Source organism: Anolis sagrei, chromosome X (genome assembly GCF_037176765.1).
Source record: "Anolis sagrei isolate rAnoSag1 chromosome X, rAnoSag1.mat, whole genome shotgun sequence".
Lineage (NCBI taxonomy): Eukaryota > Metazoa > Chordata > Lepidosauria > Squamata > Dactyloidae > Anolis > Anolis sagrei.
This window is the reverse complement of record NC_090034.1, coordinates 59,260,203-59,277,951: the sequence shown is the minus strand read 5'-3', so window position 1 is coordinate 59,277,951 and position 17,749 is coordinate 59,260,203. Positions and strand designations below refer to the sequence as shown.

The 17,749-nt window shown below is 43.2% G+C and overlaps 1 protein-coding gene across 3 annotated transcripts in view; it reads right to left on the bottom strand.

The window, feature by feature from the left end:
* The window catches only part of CPAMD8 (C3 and PZP like alpha-2-macroglobulin domain containing 8), a 78,007-nt gene that overhangs the window by 42,181 nt on the left and 18,077 nt on the right, over window positions 1-17,749 (bottom strand). For all 3 annotated transcript variants that reach the window (XM_067473551.1, XM_067473552.1, XM_067473553.1), the window contains 10 exons: window positions 16,006-16,175; window positions 15,743-15,892; window positions 10,415-10,579; window positions 9,582-9,727; window positions 9,319-9,381; window positions 5,037-5,268; window positions 3,198-3,351; window positions 2,963-3,105; window positions 2,828-2,879; window positions 516-814 (listed from right to left, as the gene is read on the bottom strand). In XM_067473551.1, coding sequence (XP_067329652.1) covers window positions 516-814; window positions 2,828-2,879; window positions 2,963-3,105; window positions 3,198-3,351; window positions 5,037-5,268; window positions 9,319-9,381; window positions 9,582-9,727; window positions 10,415-10,579; window positions 15,743-15,892; window positions 16,006-16,175 — 1,574 coding nt within the window. The remainder of the gene's footprint in view (window positions 1-515; window positions 815-2,827; window positions 2,880-2,962; window positions 3,106-3,197; window positions 3,352-5,036; window positions 5,269-9,318; window positions 9,382-9,581; window positions 9,728-10,414; window positions 10,580-15,742; window positions 15,893-16,005; window positions 16,176-17,749) is intronic.

Genomic DNA, 17,749 nt, shown 5'->3' with positions numbered 1-17,749 from the left:
CTGGAGCTAGGTGTGAATGTTTCAACTGACCACCTTGATTAGCATACAATGGGCTGACTGTGCCTGGAGCAAACCTTTGTTGAGCAGGCAGGGACATCTAATTACCTCTCAACAAAGGTTTGCTCCAGGCACAATCAGCCCATTGTATGCTAATCAAGGTGGTCAGTTGAAACATTCACACCTAGCTCCAGCAGACAAGAGTCCTTTGTCTCACCTTGGTCATTCCACAGATATATAGACCCTTTTTCCTAGTTCCAACAGTTCCACTACCTCTGACGATGCTTGCCATAGATGCAGGCAAAACGTCAGGAGAAAATGCCTCTAGAACATGGCCATACGGCCCGAAAGAACCTACAACAACCCAGTGATTCCAGCCATGAAAGCCTTCGACAATACAGGTTCCAAGATCTTTTGTAAAGAGGGGAAAAGCAAGTTTTCCAAATGGTTGTTGTTGGTATTCCTTCCCCCCAAAATAAGGACTCAGAGTGTCCCATATCCTCCATCTTCCCGCACACCTGAATGACTCCGCGGTCCCATTGGATCCAAAAGGTCCGGAACTCGTCCCAAGAGAGGATGCCTTCCGTCTTGGTGCTGGCCACCGGATCCCCCATTTTGCTGGCTGAGATCCACGTCCGGGAGTTCTGCTGCCCACCAATAACAATCTCGACCATCTCAGCCATGTCATGGGGGGCTGACGACAGGGCCACATGGGCATTGTTGTGGGCCTTGATGGCCACCTCAAAGTGCGTCATGCGGGCCGGCTTCTGCATGTATTGGAACTCGTATTTGTTAGGGGTGGAAATGTGGATTTTCTCTAGTCGAAAAGGAAAAAAAGTGCTGTCAGTGCTCAGGACTCTCTGGGGAGAAAATCAAGGAGTCAAGGGAAGGCTTGGAAATAATAATAATAACAATAGTAATTATTATATTTATTATTAACATTAATATTATATTTATTATTATTAGTAATAGTGGTATTTATTTATTTATTTAGAACTTTTATATCCCATTCTTCTCTACCTCCGTGGAGGGACTAAGCAAAAATTCCATGCTAGACAATAAATAACAATTTAAAACAACGTACATAATACAGTAAGTTAAAAAATGCATGTAAGTTCAAAATATATATAAAACAATTCACCAAGTTAATAGTAATAGTAGTAGGCTTTCATATTTAACTGTATATACTCGAGTATAAGCCTAGTTTTCCAGTCCTTTTTTTATGCTGAAAAGGTCTCCCCCGGCTTATATTCGAGTCAAGGTTATTTATTATTTTACTTTGTTATTATTACATTTATTATTTTATTGTTGTTATTTTTACATTTATTATTTTACACTATTTATTATTGTTATTGTTACATTTATTATTTTACTGTATTGTTATTATTACATTTATTATTTTACACTATTATTATTGTTGTTATTAGTTTACTCTATTATTATTGGAAGAATATGTAAGCATATTTACATTGAAGAAGGTTAGAATAATGGTTTAATCAGAGTTGGACAGTCTTATCTTGAATTACAGTTTTTTTTTAAAAAGGGGGAAAATATTTAAGCAGAACAATAAATAACATGTTAAAGAGAGTGTGTTGTATAAAATGTAATAGTAATAACAAATGTATAACAAATGTAGCAATTGTGATTAATCAATAAAAATTATTATAAAAAAAGAATTACAGTTTTATGTGAATATTCAAATACATTTAACCTACTGATGCCTAAATTAATACAATTTTATTGGTATCTATTTTTATTTTGAAATTTACCAGTAGTATCTGCATTTCCCACCCTCGGCTTATACTCGAGTCAATACGTTTTCCCAGTTTTTTGTGGTAAAATGAGGTGCCTCGGCTTATATTTGGGTCGGCTTATACTCGAGTATATACGTTAACTAAAAACACATACAGTAGAGTCTCACTTATCCGACTTAGGAGCCCCCGGTGGCGCAGTGGGTTAAACCCCTGTGCCGGCAGGACTGAAGACCGACAGGTCGCAGGTTCGAATCCGGGGAGAGGCGGATGAGCTCCCTTTATCAGCTCCAGCTCTTAATGCGGGGACATGAGAGAAGCCTCCCACAAGGATGATAAAAACATCAAATCATCTGGGCGTCCCCTGGGCAACGTCCTTGCAGACGGCCAATTCTCTCACACCAGAAGCAACTTGTAGTTTCTCAAGTCGCTCCTGACACGACCAAAAAAAAAAAAAACCTTATCCGACATAAACAGACCGGCAGAACTTCGGATAAGCAAAAATGTTGGATAATACGGAGTCTCCTACTGTTACCCGTCCAATGTGGCGCTAGACACCTAGAATACTAACAAGAGGGACTCAAAGGGTTAAGGCAAGCCAACGTCTCGGGGCTGGAGAGATCCAGCAGGAAGTGCCGAGATGCGGAAGAGGGGCGTGGAAATCACAGAGGGAAGGGGAGAGGACGCTTCCGCTTCTGGTCCTGTCTCTTTTTCCCCTTTCCTCCCTCCTCCTCCCCCTCCTTGTCTTGCCTTTTTCACTACTGGGAATGGAGAGAGAGTTGGGGAGCACTCCTTTAATTGAAGGGGAAATGCTGGAGGAAAAGGGGAGCGTCGGATAAAAACATCCGATAAGATGGAATGTTGGATAAGCAAAGGTCGGATAAGCGAGACTTTACTGTAATCAAATTAAATATTTCTTTAAGTGAGACACAGTCTCAAAGAAGCATAATACATTAAGGACTTCAATTTGGGTCCACGCTGGGCGCTCACCTGTGGCTGGGACTTAGGAAAAATGTTCACTTCAGTTTGGGGAGGAAAAATACATATAGACAAACCGAAACAAAGCAGATTGCTCTTACCATTAGGACAGAAGAAAACACTGTAAGTGTACTCCCTGGTGAGTCCCTCTGGCTATGGAAAAAAATAGGAAAAGTCGCTGCTAGTTATTTTTGCGCTGGGGAAAAAAGCCCACTCCCCTGCGGTGCATCACTCACCTCGACAATGATGCTCCTGCGGATGTAGTCGACCCCGAGGGGGGCCCGTTTGTCTGGGTGGGGGTCTTCAGAGTACTTGCCACTTTTGGCGAACGGCCCACTCTCCTGACAACAGCCACTCCCACTGAAGGCAAAGGCTTTGGCTAAAGCCGAGACAAGAACATGCATGAGTTCTGTGTGTATATTCCAGAAAATTACGGGAAAGCAGGGTTGTTGTTCCCGGGGCCGCCACTACCTGTGATGTTGTTCTGCCCCAGTTCAGCAAATGAGAGGACGACGGAGGTGGGCCGGGCCTTTCCGGGGCCCACACACTTCTTGCGTGTCAGGTGGTGTTTCCCGGGATGTCCCACAAAGCGGATACCTTTGGGGATGGAGATCTTCACATGGACCTGTTGTGGACAAGGACGCGACAAGAATTAGGTTTGTTATAAGTGTGAATTTTAATTAAAAATGAAGTTTAACAGTTATGGTACAGATCGCAAAAAGAGGGAGGATTAGCACTCCCTAATATTAAAAAATATTACGAAGCGAGTAGTTTAAGATTGGTTATAGAAGGAATGATTAAAAAAAGAGGGAGTAGATTGGCTAAGAAAGGATTCGGAAGAAGTGGAAGAAGAAATTTGAAATATATATTTTAAACAGTTTACTAGAAAAGAAACTAGGGAAATTAGAAACCCAATGTTGAGCAATATATTAGAAGTATGGAACAAATATAGGAGAATGTTAATAACGGATGGTTCAGTAATAACCCCAATTGTAATGGAAAAGAAATTTCCAAATTTTTTTTTTAAAGTAATGGATAAAAAGTTAAGAGAAAAAAATTAGACGAAATAGGGAATTGGATAAAGGTTGGAATGAAGAAGGAAACAATTATGGAAGAATTTAGAGAAATAAAATTGACATGGTTCCATTGTATACAATTAGAACAATTGTTTAAAAATTGGAGGAAAAAAATAAAAACAGAAGTAAGCTTAACCAATTTGAATAAATAATATAAAATGGAAGGGTTGTAGAGGAGCATGAAAATTTGAAAGGAGTAACTAGTAAAATATATGAGATAATAATTGAAATAAAGAAAGGAAAAACAAAAAATAACATCCTCAAGGAGGTTTGGGAAGAAGATTTAGGGATAAAAATAAATGAAACAGAGTGGCGACAATTATGGAGACAAAGACATCTAAAAAAATATCAATACGGGTTAAAGAAAATTATTATAAGTTAATACGGAAATGGTACCTAACACCAGTAAGAATAGCAAATATAAATAAAAACTATTCAAGAAATTGCTGGAGGGGATGTCAAGAATTAGGAACATATATACATATGTGGTGGCAATGTAAATAATTTTTGGGGGAAAGTATTTAGAGAAATAGAAGATACAATGAATATTAAAATAGAAAGAAGTCCCAGTATAGCTTTATTATCATTATATAATAATAAACAAATGAAAAAAGAGGATAAAGAAGCGATAACAAATTTATTAACAATAGCAAGACTGCTTATAGCAAGGAATTGGAAAAAAAGAAATAAATATACAAATAGAGGAGTGGTACAAGGAAGTATAGAAACTGGCAATAAATGATAAGCTGACATGTATATTAAAAGTTAAAAGAGGTATATGGAAACAAAGTGATTTTGATGATGTTTGGAGAAAATTGATTGAAAAAGGATTAAAAAATAAAGAAGGAAAGTTACCTCCACAAGAAGAAATGAAATTTTGGACAGATGATATGTAAAAGCTGTGGCTTGGGAGGGGGGAGGGGAGCACAGCGGTGAGGGATAGATAATATTTATAAGCAGAAAAATAACACTAGATGCTAAAAGTATGGTAGGTTGTATTGAATAATATGTATCTGCTGTAAAACAAACAATGTATAACAAATGTATTAAACCATGATAAAATAATAATAAAAAAATTTTAAATGAAGTTTAAGAAGTTGGGAAAAGGAATGGCTGTTAGAAGTTGGCCCTTGCGTGCACTAACTTCATGCACACTCACTGGGGTGTGTGTGTGCAGAAATTGGTAAGATTTCTACAAACCACAGAGCTGCATGAGAAAAGCAAGGGGACTCACCTCCACGCAGAGCGGCAGGTAGTTGTGGACAGTCAGCAGAATCTTGGTCTGCTCCCCCCGGATCACACGGTACGGGAGAGCAAACTCGAGGAAGAAGGGCTTGAAGGTCCGCAGGCTGGCCTGTGGTGCCAGGCCAAGGCCGCTCTCCTCAGACAGCCCCACAGCCTCCGCCAGCCACGTGGTGATGGAGTCTGGCACCTCCACCCACAGCACCGCTTCTCCAGAGACCTCGCTTTCAAAAAGAGTGGGGGAAAGGACATGTTGATTCACAAAGGGGCTTTTCAGAGCTGGCAAGAGACTGATCGTTCTCCCATTGCGTAGCAGTTTCGCCACCCCGATGCCTTCTAGAGCAGTGTTTCTCAACCTGGGGGTCTGGACCCCTGGGGGGGTCACAAGGGGGTGTCAGAGGGGTCGCCAAAGACCATCAGAAAACACAATATTTTCTGTTGGTCATGGAATTTATGAGTGGGAAGTTTGGCCCAATTCTATCGTTAGTGGGGTTTAGAATGCTCTTTGATTGTAGGTGAACTATAAATCCCAGTGTCTACAACTCCCAAATGGCAAGGTCTATTTTCCCCAAACGCCACCATTGTTCAGGTTTGGGCATATTGAGTATTTGTGCCAAGATTGGTCCAGATCTATCATTCTTCAGATCCACAGTGCTCTCTGGATGTAGGTGAACTACAACTCCAAAACTCAAGGTCAATGCCCACCAAACCCATGGAGTTCTGTGTGCCAAGTTTGGTTCAAGTCCATCGTTGGCGGAGTTCAGAATGCTCTTTGATTGTAGGTGAACTATAAATCCCAGCAACTACAACTCCCAAATGACAAAATCAATCCCCCCAGCCCCACCAGTATTCAAATTTGGGCGTATTGGGTATTTTTGCCAAATTTGGTCCAGTAACTGAAAATACACCCTGCATGTCAGATATTTACATGATGATTCCTAACAGTAGCAAAATTATAGTTATGAAGTAGCAATGAAAATAACGTTATGGTTGGGGGTCACCACAACATGAGGAACTGTATTAAGGGGTCGTGGCATTAGAAAGATTGAGAAACACTGTTCTAGAGGGACTCAAGGGCGGAAAACCAGCCATGGGGCTTGCTAGAGTTTCTGCTTCCCAAGGAAAGGCAGGAAGCAATTCTCAGAGAGCCTGGGAGCAGCACTTACTATGTTGGCATTATAGAATCAGAGTTGGAAGAGACCACAAGGGCCATTCAGTCCCAAGTCCATTCCGCCGGACAGGGACACAGAATAAAATGTATGTATTACATGTTATCCCACACCTCACCACTGTTGTAGTTCAGCCTGTGATTGTGTTTGATGTTCATGATGGGAATGGGGATGAGGGGTTTTCTGGGCCTGGGTCTGTTGGCAATGGGGATGAGGGTTTGTTTGGGCCTGAGTTAAGTTCATATGAGAGGCCCGAGGTGTCTCATGAAAATTCAGAAGGTCACATTCCTAGAAGAGGCCCTCAACAGTCTTTCTCTGAGAAAAAGGCAACATACCGGGCCAGGGACGTTGCGGCGCCATTTTTGCCTGAGGGGGCTTCTTCCTCCCAGAAGCCCCCTCGTATGGCGGGAAAGTTTTCCCGCCATCTGGCCAGGTGGCCAATCGGCAAGCTGGCCACGCCTTGTGGCGGGAGAGGCTGGAGCTGGCCTTTCCTCCTCCTGGGCAGCCTATTTAAGGCTGCCCCAAGCTCCCCAGCAGGCACTGTGCCTGCATCAGCTGATCCACCCCACCCACCCTGCATGCTGTTTGCGTATTCATCTACAATTAGCTTGTTTTGTTAGCTTGTCATGGTTCCTGTTCTCAGTTGCTTGTGTTGGTGCTACTCATCACAACTTCCTGTTGGCGTGGGGCATGAGCCCTGAATCTGGCTTGTTCCCCCCCCCTAGCGGAAAGGGGGAACGCCTGGTGGTCTCAGGGGTGCCGAGTTTACGTTGGCCCGGTATTCTGCCGGCGGCACCCTGGTGTGTTTTGCAGTATTGGACAGCAGGGGGCTGCCCGATCCTGATCCAAGACCCATGCATGGCTGCCAACCCTTGTTCCTGTTATCAATAAATGAGTTGTGGCCATTGTTTATCCCAACAACCTTGTGTGAGTGGTTTTTCTTGGGTCGGCTATGGGGGGTGTATCGCCCATGCACACACAACTTCTGAAGATGAATTGTCAGGTGTAGAATTTAATCAGAATAAAGATAGAAGGCAAGACTTTTGTAAACAGAAACATAATTCTCAAGCACATCAAAGGTCAATTTGTTTGCAAGAAAAGAGAGATAAGAAACCCTTATCTGGTTGTAAGGGCAAGAGAAATGCTTTCTTTTCGGTTCTGGGGTCAGGAAAAACTTTATATTGATACACAGGATAAAACTGCCTGTCTCGTCAACGTTGGAATTTCATGACGGTCTTGTTTCCAAGTGTTTCTAATTTTTTGTACCAAGTTTTGCCAGGCTCCTGATCTGTGTATTGGATTTTTATGCTGCCTTGTTCTATTAATTTTTTTACCTTTGAATCTCATGGTTTACCTTGTGCCGTGAAGTTCATGGACTATTCTTTATCTTGAGACTATACTGGGGTTTTTTTAACCATTTTCACCGCTTTGCCTACATTTATTCTTCAATAAATTGCTTGCTGATATTACCAAGCGGATTTGGTGTTTAAGGTCAGAGGTGCTGCTGCTCTGGAGTACAACAACCACAGTGGTACTAACACAATGGCACCCAGTAGGACATTGCTGGCCATCACTCACCATCTCTGTGGCCTGGAAATGAGACATTTTTGGGGAAGGAGCTCAGGAACAGCACTACGGCAAGCAAGACCCAAACTGGGACTGCTCCTGGCCCAAGAGGATTCTGGGAGAAAGTCACTTTTGGGGTAGCGATGGACCAAATCCATCAATCAGCAGGGCCCCAAACTAAAGCATCCAACAGGTCAAGATCAAGCCATTAGAGTAAGGACAAAGATCAACCCAGAGGAAAAGTGTTATTATCATACATCAAGAAAACCACAGACAGCATAGGGAAGCTGATGAAGAAACACAACCTACAAATGATCTACAGACCCAAGAAAATCCAACAAATGCTACATTCAGCAAAGGACAAGAGGGATCCTCTCACCTCTGCAGGAGTCTCCCGTATACCATGCAGCTGTGGACAAGAAGTCTACAGAGAGACCCCCAAACGCAGCGGCACTGCCCAAACATGAATCAAGGAATAGGAAAGGCACTGCAGACTAATTCAACCAGAGAAGTCAGCCATAGCAGAGAACTTAGTGAACCAACCTGGACACGGGATATTATTTGAGAACACAGAAATGCTGGACCACTCTAACAACTACCATGTCAGACTACACAGAGAAGCCACTGAAATATACAAGCATGTGGACAATTTCAACAGAAAGGAGGAAACCATGAAAATGAACAAAATCTGGTTACCAGTATTAAAAAACTAAAAAATCAGGACAGTAAATAAAGAGGAACACTCAAAATACAGGGGAATTCCAGACAGGAAACTATCAGGGCCAGCTAACACTTCCAAACAAAGGATTCCCCCAGGCAGGAAGCAGCCAGGCTTTGAAGGTGCAAGGCTTTGCAATGGTAATCAAGGTGATTAATTGCAACATTCGAACTTGCCTCCAACAGACATGAGTTCTTTCTCCCGCCCTGGACTTTCCTCAGCTATATAAACCTCCTGTGCTTAGTTTCTAATATATCTCACAACCTCTGAGAATGTCTGCCACAGATGTGGGCAAAACGTCAGGAGGGAATGCGTCTGGAACATGGCCATACAGCCTGTAACAGCAACCCAGTAAAACCCTCCTTCCTGGCAGGATAGGGGCAAAACTATGTCAATTTGGGGATTGTAGTATATCTATTATCTGTATGTTGCTGTGTTTCTTATTTAGTGAATTAAAACATCATAACACCTGATGAAGACATTGCGAAACAATGTCTTCGGGAGACCTTGTTGTGTGTCACTGTCACTGATGTTGTTTATGGAAGAAGATCTTTCGACAATATAGAAAGTGTTATTTTGTGTCACTGTGCCTGACATTGTTTAATTGTTATTTTGGAAGCTCTAGTTTCACTGTGTTGACAAAGTATTGAAAAATTATCTTCTATTTATAAACAGTCTTTAATTAATTGTGTGAATGTTCTCATGTTACATTCAATGTAGAAATTCTGGGAACATAGAAAGTGATTTGCAATCTACAGTTTTTGTAATTGTTATAGATATCTGTGCATGTTACACGCAAAAGTGTGATGACCCACCATTACCTGAAATTCAAGCAGCGCCAAAGCCAAGTCTCCGGGAAGAAAGTCCTTTTCCTCTTGTCTGCTCTGCAGGGTGAGAAGAGACAATGGTTAGTGTTCACTAGCCATGCTGGTTTGTTTGGGAGGATTCTGGGAAGGCAAGGCCCCTCCGAAACACAGGGCCAGAGTAGAGAAGGCCAATCCTGGGTTGTTTCCATCCCATGGCTCATTGCTCCAACGCCTATCTTCCCCATTAGCTGCCCCAAGAATAAAGAAAAAGTCTCTACCTGGGCAGGGCTTTGGGGTGAGGAGAAGCAACAACCAGAGTCCCGGTGTGAGGCTGGAAAGCCGGCACGGCCTCGTCGGTGTACATACCCCTGTGCTGCCGGTGATTCAAGCTGACGAAATCAGTCATGACCACCAGTCCGGTCTCCTACGCGACAAGCATGAGATTATGGTCCTGTCAACACCCATTTCAGCCTGTCCCAGGGCCAAAAAAACCCCACATAACCTGGAGAGGAAAGAATTGCAGGATACGGAGAAGACCGGGGGAGAAAGCCGCAATGGGGTCACTTCGCTGCAAGTCCTGTGGGATCACTAATCTTTAACCCAACCTTCCTTTCTGGAGTGTCCAGGGATCTCAGGCTAGAAAGGTCAGATAAGAGCCCAAATGTCTCCTTTGGAATCCATGAACACATAATAATAATAATAATAATAATAATAATAATAATAATAATACACTTTATTTATAACCCACCACCATCTCCCCAAAGGGGACTCGGGGCGGCTAACATGAGGCCAAGCCCAAAATAATACAACATAATGCACACACAATAACAAAATACGAAATAACAAAATCAACAATATCAAACAGCATAGTAAACACACAGAGCGGGACATAAAACTGAATGGCAACAATCCCAGAACAAGGCTGCGGGACTTTTTGATAGCAAAAAGACAGGGATTCCAAGGAAGGAATTGGAATCCCTTTGACAGGAAAGGCCACCTGTACTTCTCCAGGAGGATTTGCTCTCTTGCAACCATGATTTCATTTGCGCCGTTTCCTCCCTTTGTCATCACTTCACAACCAACTCCTGGAGAGGAAAGTGAATGGTCTCACCGTGAAGGCAAAGCGGGAATCCTTGGTGACATCCCAGTGCCAGGGGAAGATGGAGGAGCGACGGCGCCGGCCATGCAAGGACAGCCCGGGCCACCAGAAGTGACCATCTTCCTTGTTGGCTCCAAAGGCATCCGAAACGTCATACTCTGCAAGTTCCTGGAAGATCTGTGCAGGGAGACAGCATGTGCTTATTGAATCATAGAATCACAGAGTTGGAACAGACCTCGTGAGCCATCCAGTCCAACGCCCTGCCAAGAAGCAGGAAAATCACATCATGCCCTCTTGCTTGTGACCAAGAAGACGTGATGCGTGGAGGAACAAAACTGTATGATCAGGTTCTAGCTAAGGGTTTATTGAGACTTGCTAAGGCTGAAGACATCATCTAATTCAGTGTTTCCCAACCTGGGGACTAGGACCCCAGGGGGGTGGGGTTGTGAGGGGATGTCAGAGGGGTTGCCAGAGACCATCAGAAAACACAGTATTTTCTGTTGGCCATGGAGGTTCTGTGTGGGAAGTTTGGCCTAATTCTATCATTGGTGGGGTTCAGAATGCTCTGTGATTGTAGGTGAACTATAGATCCCAGCAACTACAATTCCCAAATTTCAAGGTCTATTTTCCCCATATTCCACCAGTGTTCACATTTGGGCATATTGAGTATCTGTGCCAAGTTTGGTCCAGGTCCATCATGGTTTCCGGGTTTTAGCCTGCCACTTTTGGACTCTCACTTGCTGAGGTGTTCCTGCGAGTATCTCTGTAGATCTTAGAAAACTATTTCTTGATTTAAGGTGTTGGTGTGCGAGCTGATATCCGAACAGGGAATGAGCCGGAGATGCCACTGCCTTGGTCCTTTCACTATTGGCTGCAACTTCCCCACAGATGCCAGGTGGTGCAATACCGACTAAACAGTATAATTTCTCTAGGGGTGTGGGGCGTAGACATCCTGTGATAATGCGGCATGTCTCATTAAGAGTCACATCCACTGTTTTAGCGTGGTGATATGTGTTCCACATTGGGCATGCGTATTCAGCAGTAGAGTAGCCAAGTGCAAGGGCAGATGCCTTCACTATGTCTGGTTGTGATCCTCAGGTTGTGCCAGTCAGCTTTCATATGATATTGTTTCTAGCACCCACTTTTTGCTTGATATTCGAGCAGTGCCTCTTGTAAGTCAGAGCAAGGTCCAGGGTAACTCCCAGGTATTTAGGTGTGCTGCAATGCTCCAGTGGGATTCCTTCCTTCCCAGGTAATCCTCAGACCTTGAGCTATAATTAAACCAGTATGGTAGGGGTCTGAAGGTGCCTGGTGCACTCTGTCCCACTGAAAACCGACTAAAGACCAGTTTTTACGGTTCAAAAAGTATTCACGGCAAGGGTCCCAGGAGGGAGTAAAAACAACTACTTTGGGGGCCTTTTCCCAGAATCCTCCAGCCAGAAGGGCTTCATTTATGGACCTCTGGGAGTGAAATGCAGACATTAGCTCTGATCAGGAGAGACAGGGCACAGTCATTACATCTGCCACAGCTTTCCAAAAAACAGTGTGAGCACAAAAACTACCACCAAGCTCAGTCTGCAAGAGATCATAACCTTCATGTTCTCTTCCAGAGGAAAACTATACAGGCCAAATTCTTAATCTGACTGAGTACATTGAGGCAGGAAATGAGAAAGGTTGCAATACCGGAACAGTTTTTGTTGACCTTATGGCAGCCTATGACACAGTGCAACATAGGAAAATGCTGCATAAAGTCAACCATAATATCCGGGACTATGATTTCACAAAAACTGTCCAGACCCTCTTAGGAAACGTAGCTTCTATGTGGAGTTTCAGGGCAGGAAATGTAGATGGAGGAAGCAAAAGAATGGTTTACCCCAAGGCAGCGTTCTTGCACCGACCTCATTTAACATCCTCACTAACAATCAACCACAGCCACAACTCACAAAAAGCTTGATATATGCTGATGACCTTGGCCTAACAACACAAGCAAAAGACTTTGAAACAGTCAAAATCCAACTTACGAATGCCTTGAAAGATCTCTCTAGCTCAGCGTTTCTCAACCTTCCTAATGCCGTGACCCCTTAACACAGTCCCTCATGTTGTGGTGACCCCCAACCATCACATTATTTTCACTTCATAACTGTCATTTTGCTACTGTTATGAATCATAATGTAAATATTTGATATGCAGGATGGATTTTCATTCACTGGACCAAATTTGGCACAAATACTTGATACGGCCAAATTCAAATACTGGTGGGATTGGGTGAGGGGAGTTAATTTTGTCATTTGAGAGTTGTAGTTGCTGGGATTTATAGTTAACCTACAATCAAAGAGCATTCTGAACTTCACTAATGATGGAATTGAACCAAACTTGGCACACAGAACTCCCATGGCCGACAGAAAATGCTGGAAGGGTTTGGTGGGCATTGACCTTGAGTTTGGGAGTTGTAGTTCACCTACATCCAGAAAGCGTTGTGGACTCTAACAATAATGGATCTGGACCAAACTTGGCACGAATACTCAATATGCCCAAATGCGACCACTGGTGGGCTTAGGGGGAAATAGACCTTGACATTTGGGAGTTGTAGTTGCTGGGATATATAGTTCACCTACAATCAAAGAGCATTCTGAACCTCACCAACGATAGAATTGGGCCAAACTTCCCACACAAAACCCCATGAACAACAGAAAATACTATGTTTTCTGATGGTCTTTGGTGACCCCTCTGATGCCCCCTCACAACCCCCCTAGGGGTCCCGACCCCCAGGTTGAGAAACACTGCTCTAGCTACTGCAAAGAGAACCGCCTGAAGCCTAACCCTGCCAAGACACAAGTGTGTGCTTTCCACCTACGGAACTGTGAAGCCAACAGGAAATTGAAAGTTACCTTTTAAAAATTGTTTTATTGGTTTTTCCCACTCCCACCCTCCCCTCCTTACATGCAATGTATACATCAAACTACAGAAATTACATTTGAAATATCAGTCTCAGTCTTAATTTTTCTACTCCACATCTTAGCACATTCTCTAAATAATTCCTAACTGGTTCCCACATCCTCTTAGTTATTGTAACCTTTTCAATTTTGTCTATATTATTCCATTTGCAATTTGTTATTTCCACATTTAACATATTAACTATATAGTTATACCAATTAATCAGTGTCCATTTTGGGTTGTTGCAGGTTTTTTCGGGATATATGGCCATGTTCTAAAGGTATTTCGCCTGCATCTATGGCAAGCATCCTCAGAGGTAGTGAGGTCTGTTGGAACTAGGAAAAGGGGTTTATATATCTGTGGAATGACCAGGGTGGGACAAAGGACTCTTGTCTGCTGGAGCCAGGTGTGAATGTTTCAACTGATCACCTTGATTAGCATATAATGGCCTGACAGTTCCTGGAGCAAACTTTTGTTGAGAGGTGATTAGATTTTCTTTTTGTTTAGTGTCCATTTTGTTTTATCTTTTCAACCCCTCACTAAAACAATTTGTGCACATGCTATTAATTTGTCAACCAATTTTTCCTTTTGTATAATTTTCACTCCTGTTATCCGTGCATGTAGTACATTTCTATTAATTATTACTATTTGTAAATTTCCCCTTCAATCATTTTCCAGTATTCTTGCACTTGATCACATTCCCATGTCATATGATTAAACGCCCCTCTTTGTTCACAGCCATGCCAACACCTATCCTTTATCCCTGGTACAAAGCGTGAAAGTTGTGCAGGAGTTCTGTGCCATTTTTGTAAAATTTTCCTTCTGGCTTCCCTTAATCTATATATATATAAATGCTCTGTGTGTAATGAGTACCTTAAAAACAAAAGAACCAATGAAGGAAATCACACCAAATTTGGCAACAAAACGTCTCACAACACAAGGAGTGGTCATCACGCAAAAAAAATTACGATTCTGTCATTTTGGAGTTGTAATTGCTGGGATTTATAGTTCACCTATAATCAAAGAGCATTTTGAACTCCACCAACAATGGAATTGAACCAAACTTGGCACACAGGACTCCCCTGACCAACAGAAAACACTAGAAGGATTTGGTAGGCTTTGACCTTGAGTTTTGGAGTTGTAGTTCACGGCAACACAATGGGTTAAACCTGTGTGCTGGCTGAACTGCTGATCTGAAGGTCGGTGGTTCGAATCCGCATGATAGGGTGAGCTCTTGTCTGTCAGCCCCAGCTTCCCATGCAGGGACAAGAGAGAAGCCTCCCATAGGATGGCAACACATCCGGACAACATCCCTTGAGCAATCTTCTTGTCTCTTGAACTGTGCTTAATATAATATAATATAATATAATATAATATAATATAATATAATATAATATATAATAGTGATAATATTATACTACTACTAATAATAATATAATATTATAATTATATATTTTATATTAAATGTAATATTACTAATAATATTACAGTACAATGTTATAGTACAATGTAATATATAATATTAATATTGTGTTATGATAGAATCATAGAATCAAAGAGTTGGAAGAGACCTCATGGGCCATCCAGTCCAACCCCCTGCCAAGAAGCAGGAATATTGCATTCAAATCACCCCTGACAGATGGCCATCCAGCCTCTGTTTAAAAGCTTCCAAAGAAGGAGCCTCCACCACACTCCGGGGCAGAGAGTTCCACTGCTGAACGGCTCTCACAGTCAGGAAGTTCTTACTCATGTTCAGATGGAATCTCCTTTCTTGTAGTTTGAAGCCATTGTTTCGTGTCCTAGTCTCCAGGGAAGCAGAAAACAAGCTTGCTCCCTCCTCCCTGTGGCTTCCTTTCACATATTTATACATGTCTATCATATCTCCCCTCAGCCTTCTCTTCTTCAGGCTAAACATGCCCAGCTCCTTAAGCCGCTCCTCATAGGGCTTGTTCTCCAGACCCTTGATCATTTTAGTCGCCCTCCTCTGGACACATTCCAGCTTGTCAATATCTCTCTTGAATTGTGGTGCCCAGAATTGGACACAATATTCCAGGTGTGGTCTAACCAAAGCAGAATAGAGGAGTAGCATTACTTCCCTAGATCTAGACACTATGCTCCTATTGATGCAGGACAAAATCCCATTGGCTTTTTTTTTGGGATAATAATATAATATATTGAATTTCCTTTTTACTTGTAAGCCGCTCTGAGTACCCTTCGGGGTGAGAGGGGCAGGATATAAATGTCATAAATAAATAAATAAATGTGCTCCTTCTATTTTTATCAGGTTTATACTAATTTATGCAATGTTTTTGATATGAAATTAATAAAATCTTCTCTGCGTATCTGACCCCCTTCTTTCACAGCTTCCCAGACCCACCTCCACTTTTACAAGAACAGGCCACTTACTGTCGCAGAGTTCAGCTGGAAGCCTGGTTTGAGGAGGTACACACTTTTGTCCACGGCAGCCAGGCAGACGCAGCTCCCCTTGGCAGACCGCACCTTGATGGCCACCGAGTCGCCTGGTCTAGTCTCATTTGCTGAAAATGCCACCGACACCTGGCATTGAACAGGAAAAGAGGGAGAAGAAGCAGCAGCAGCAATGCTATCATGCCCCTACCCTTTCAGGTGCCCGAAGGAAGGGTCCGGAAGCAGGCAGGAGCTGCCCCTACCTGATTCTCAAAGGAGGGCTGGACAGCGAACTGGAGGCTATCGGAGACCCCTTCGCCATTCTCCCGGACGTAGAAGGCCAACAGGCGGCCCAGCGGAGCCATATTGGGGGTGACCTGGAAGCGCAGCGTAGCCATGCAGGTCTCTGGAGCCAGGGTCGGAGGTGTCGGGGCTGAAGGGACATGGGATGAGGCTTGAGAGATCACAAACAAGAGGCCACATCCACTAATCTTGCAAACATGCTGCTCCCTATTATCTTCTATGCGGATGATGCGATGCTACTTTCCCTCTCTTGTATGGGGTTAAAACTGTAAAACTGAACAACTGATAATGGACTACCCCAAATCTAAAGTCATGGTGTTCACAAAGAAAAAAAATGAGACACAAATGGCAGGTTGGCAATCAGTCCATTGAACAATTTTTAAAAAAAAAAATCTGGGCACTAGTTTTCAATCAAGAGGCACATGGGATACTCATATTAAAAACATCACTGTAAATACCCACTAAAGCAATCACAAGGTTGGGTTGCTGTGAGTTTTCCGGCCTGTCTGGCCATGTTCCAGGAGCATTTTCTTCTGATGTTTCGCCCACATCTATGACAGACATCCTCAGAGGTTGAGGGGTCTGTTGGAAAACTAGGCAAGTGGGGTTTGTGGAATAATGTCCAGAGTGGGAGCAAGGACTCTTGTCTGCTTGAGGCCAGTGTGAATGCTTCAATGGGCCAGCTTGATTAGCACTGATTAGCCTTTCAGTTTCAAGGCCTGACTGCTTCCTGCCTAGGGGAATCCTTTGTTTGGAGGTGTTAGTTGGCTCATGCCTGGATTTCTCCTGCTTTTTGAGTGTTGCTCTTTGTTTACTGTCCTGGTTTTAGAATTCCAGAGAAGAATCAATCAGGGTCAGTTATCACCTCCAAACAAAGGCAGCAATCAGGTAGGCTTTGAAGCAGCAAGGCCATCGAATGCTAATTAAGGTGGCCAATTGCAATATTCACACTGGCCTCAAGCAGACAAGAGTTCTTTCTTCCACCCTGGATAGGCATGTAACCGGGGGTGGGGGAGTGGGCTTGGGGGGGCTTCAGCCCCCCCCCCCCAAATTCTCATGGTGGTCCACGAGAAGGCCTTACTGGTACATTATTTAAACTGTTATGATTATTCATATCATGATTTGATCACCATGCTCAATATATCCCATATGCATGGGGGTATTGGGGTAACGATACAAAAGGTTTGCTAGGCTAGACCCTCTTTCACTCAGACTCACACCCCCCCCCCCCCCCCCCCCCGAAACAAACTCAACTCCCCCTGAAACAAAATCCTGGCTACGGGCCTGACCCTGGACATTATTCCACAGATATAGAAACCCCACTTGCCTAGTTTCCAACAGACCCCTTAACATCTGAGGATGCCTGCCGTAGATATGGGTGAAATGTCAGGAGAGAATGCTTCTGGAACCCAGTGATTCTGGCATGTGGACAATTACAACAGAAAGGAGGCCATTCAATGCTAATCAAGGTGGCCAACTGCAACATTCACACTGGCCTCATGCAGAGAAGAGTTCTTTCTCCCACCCTGGACATTATTCCACAGATATATAAACCCAATTTTTAATTGCGTCATTGGGTGTTGTTAATGTTATTGCTTTGTTTTTTGAGTTATTGCATTGTTGTTGTTGCTGTTGTTTTTATTGTTGTCTTTGGGCTCGGCCTCTTGTAAGCCGCACCGAGTCCTTCGGGAGATGGTAGCGGGG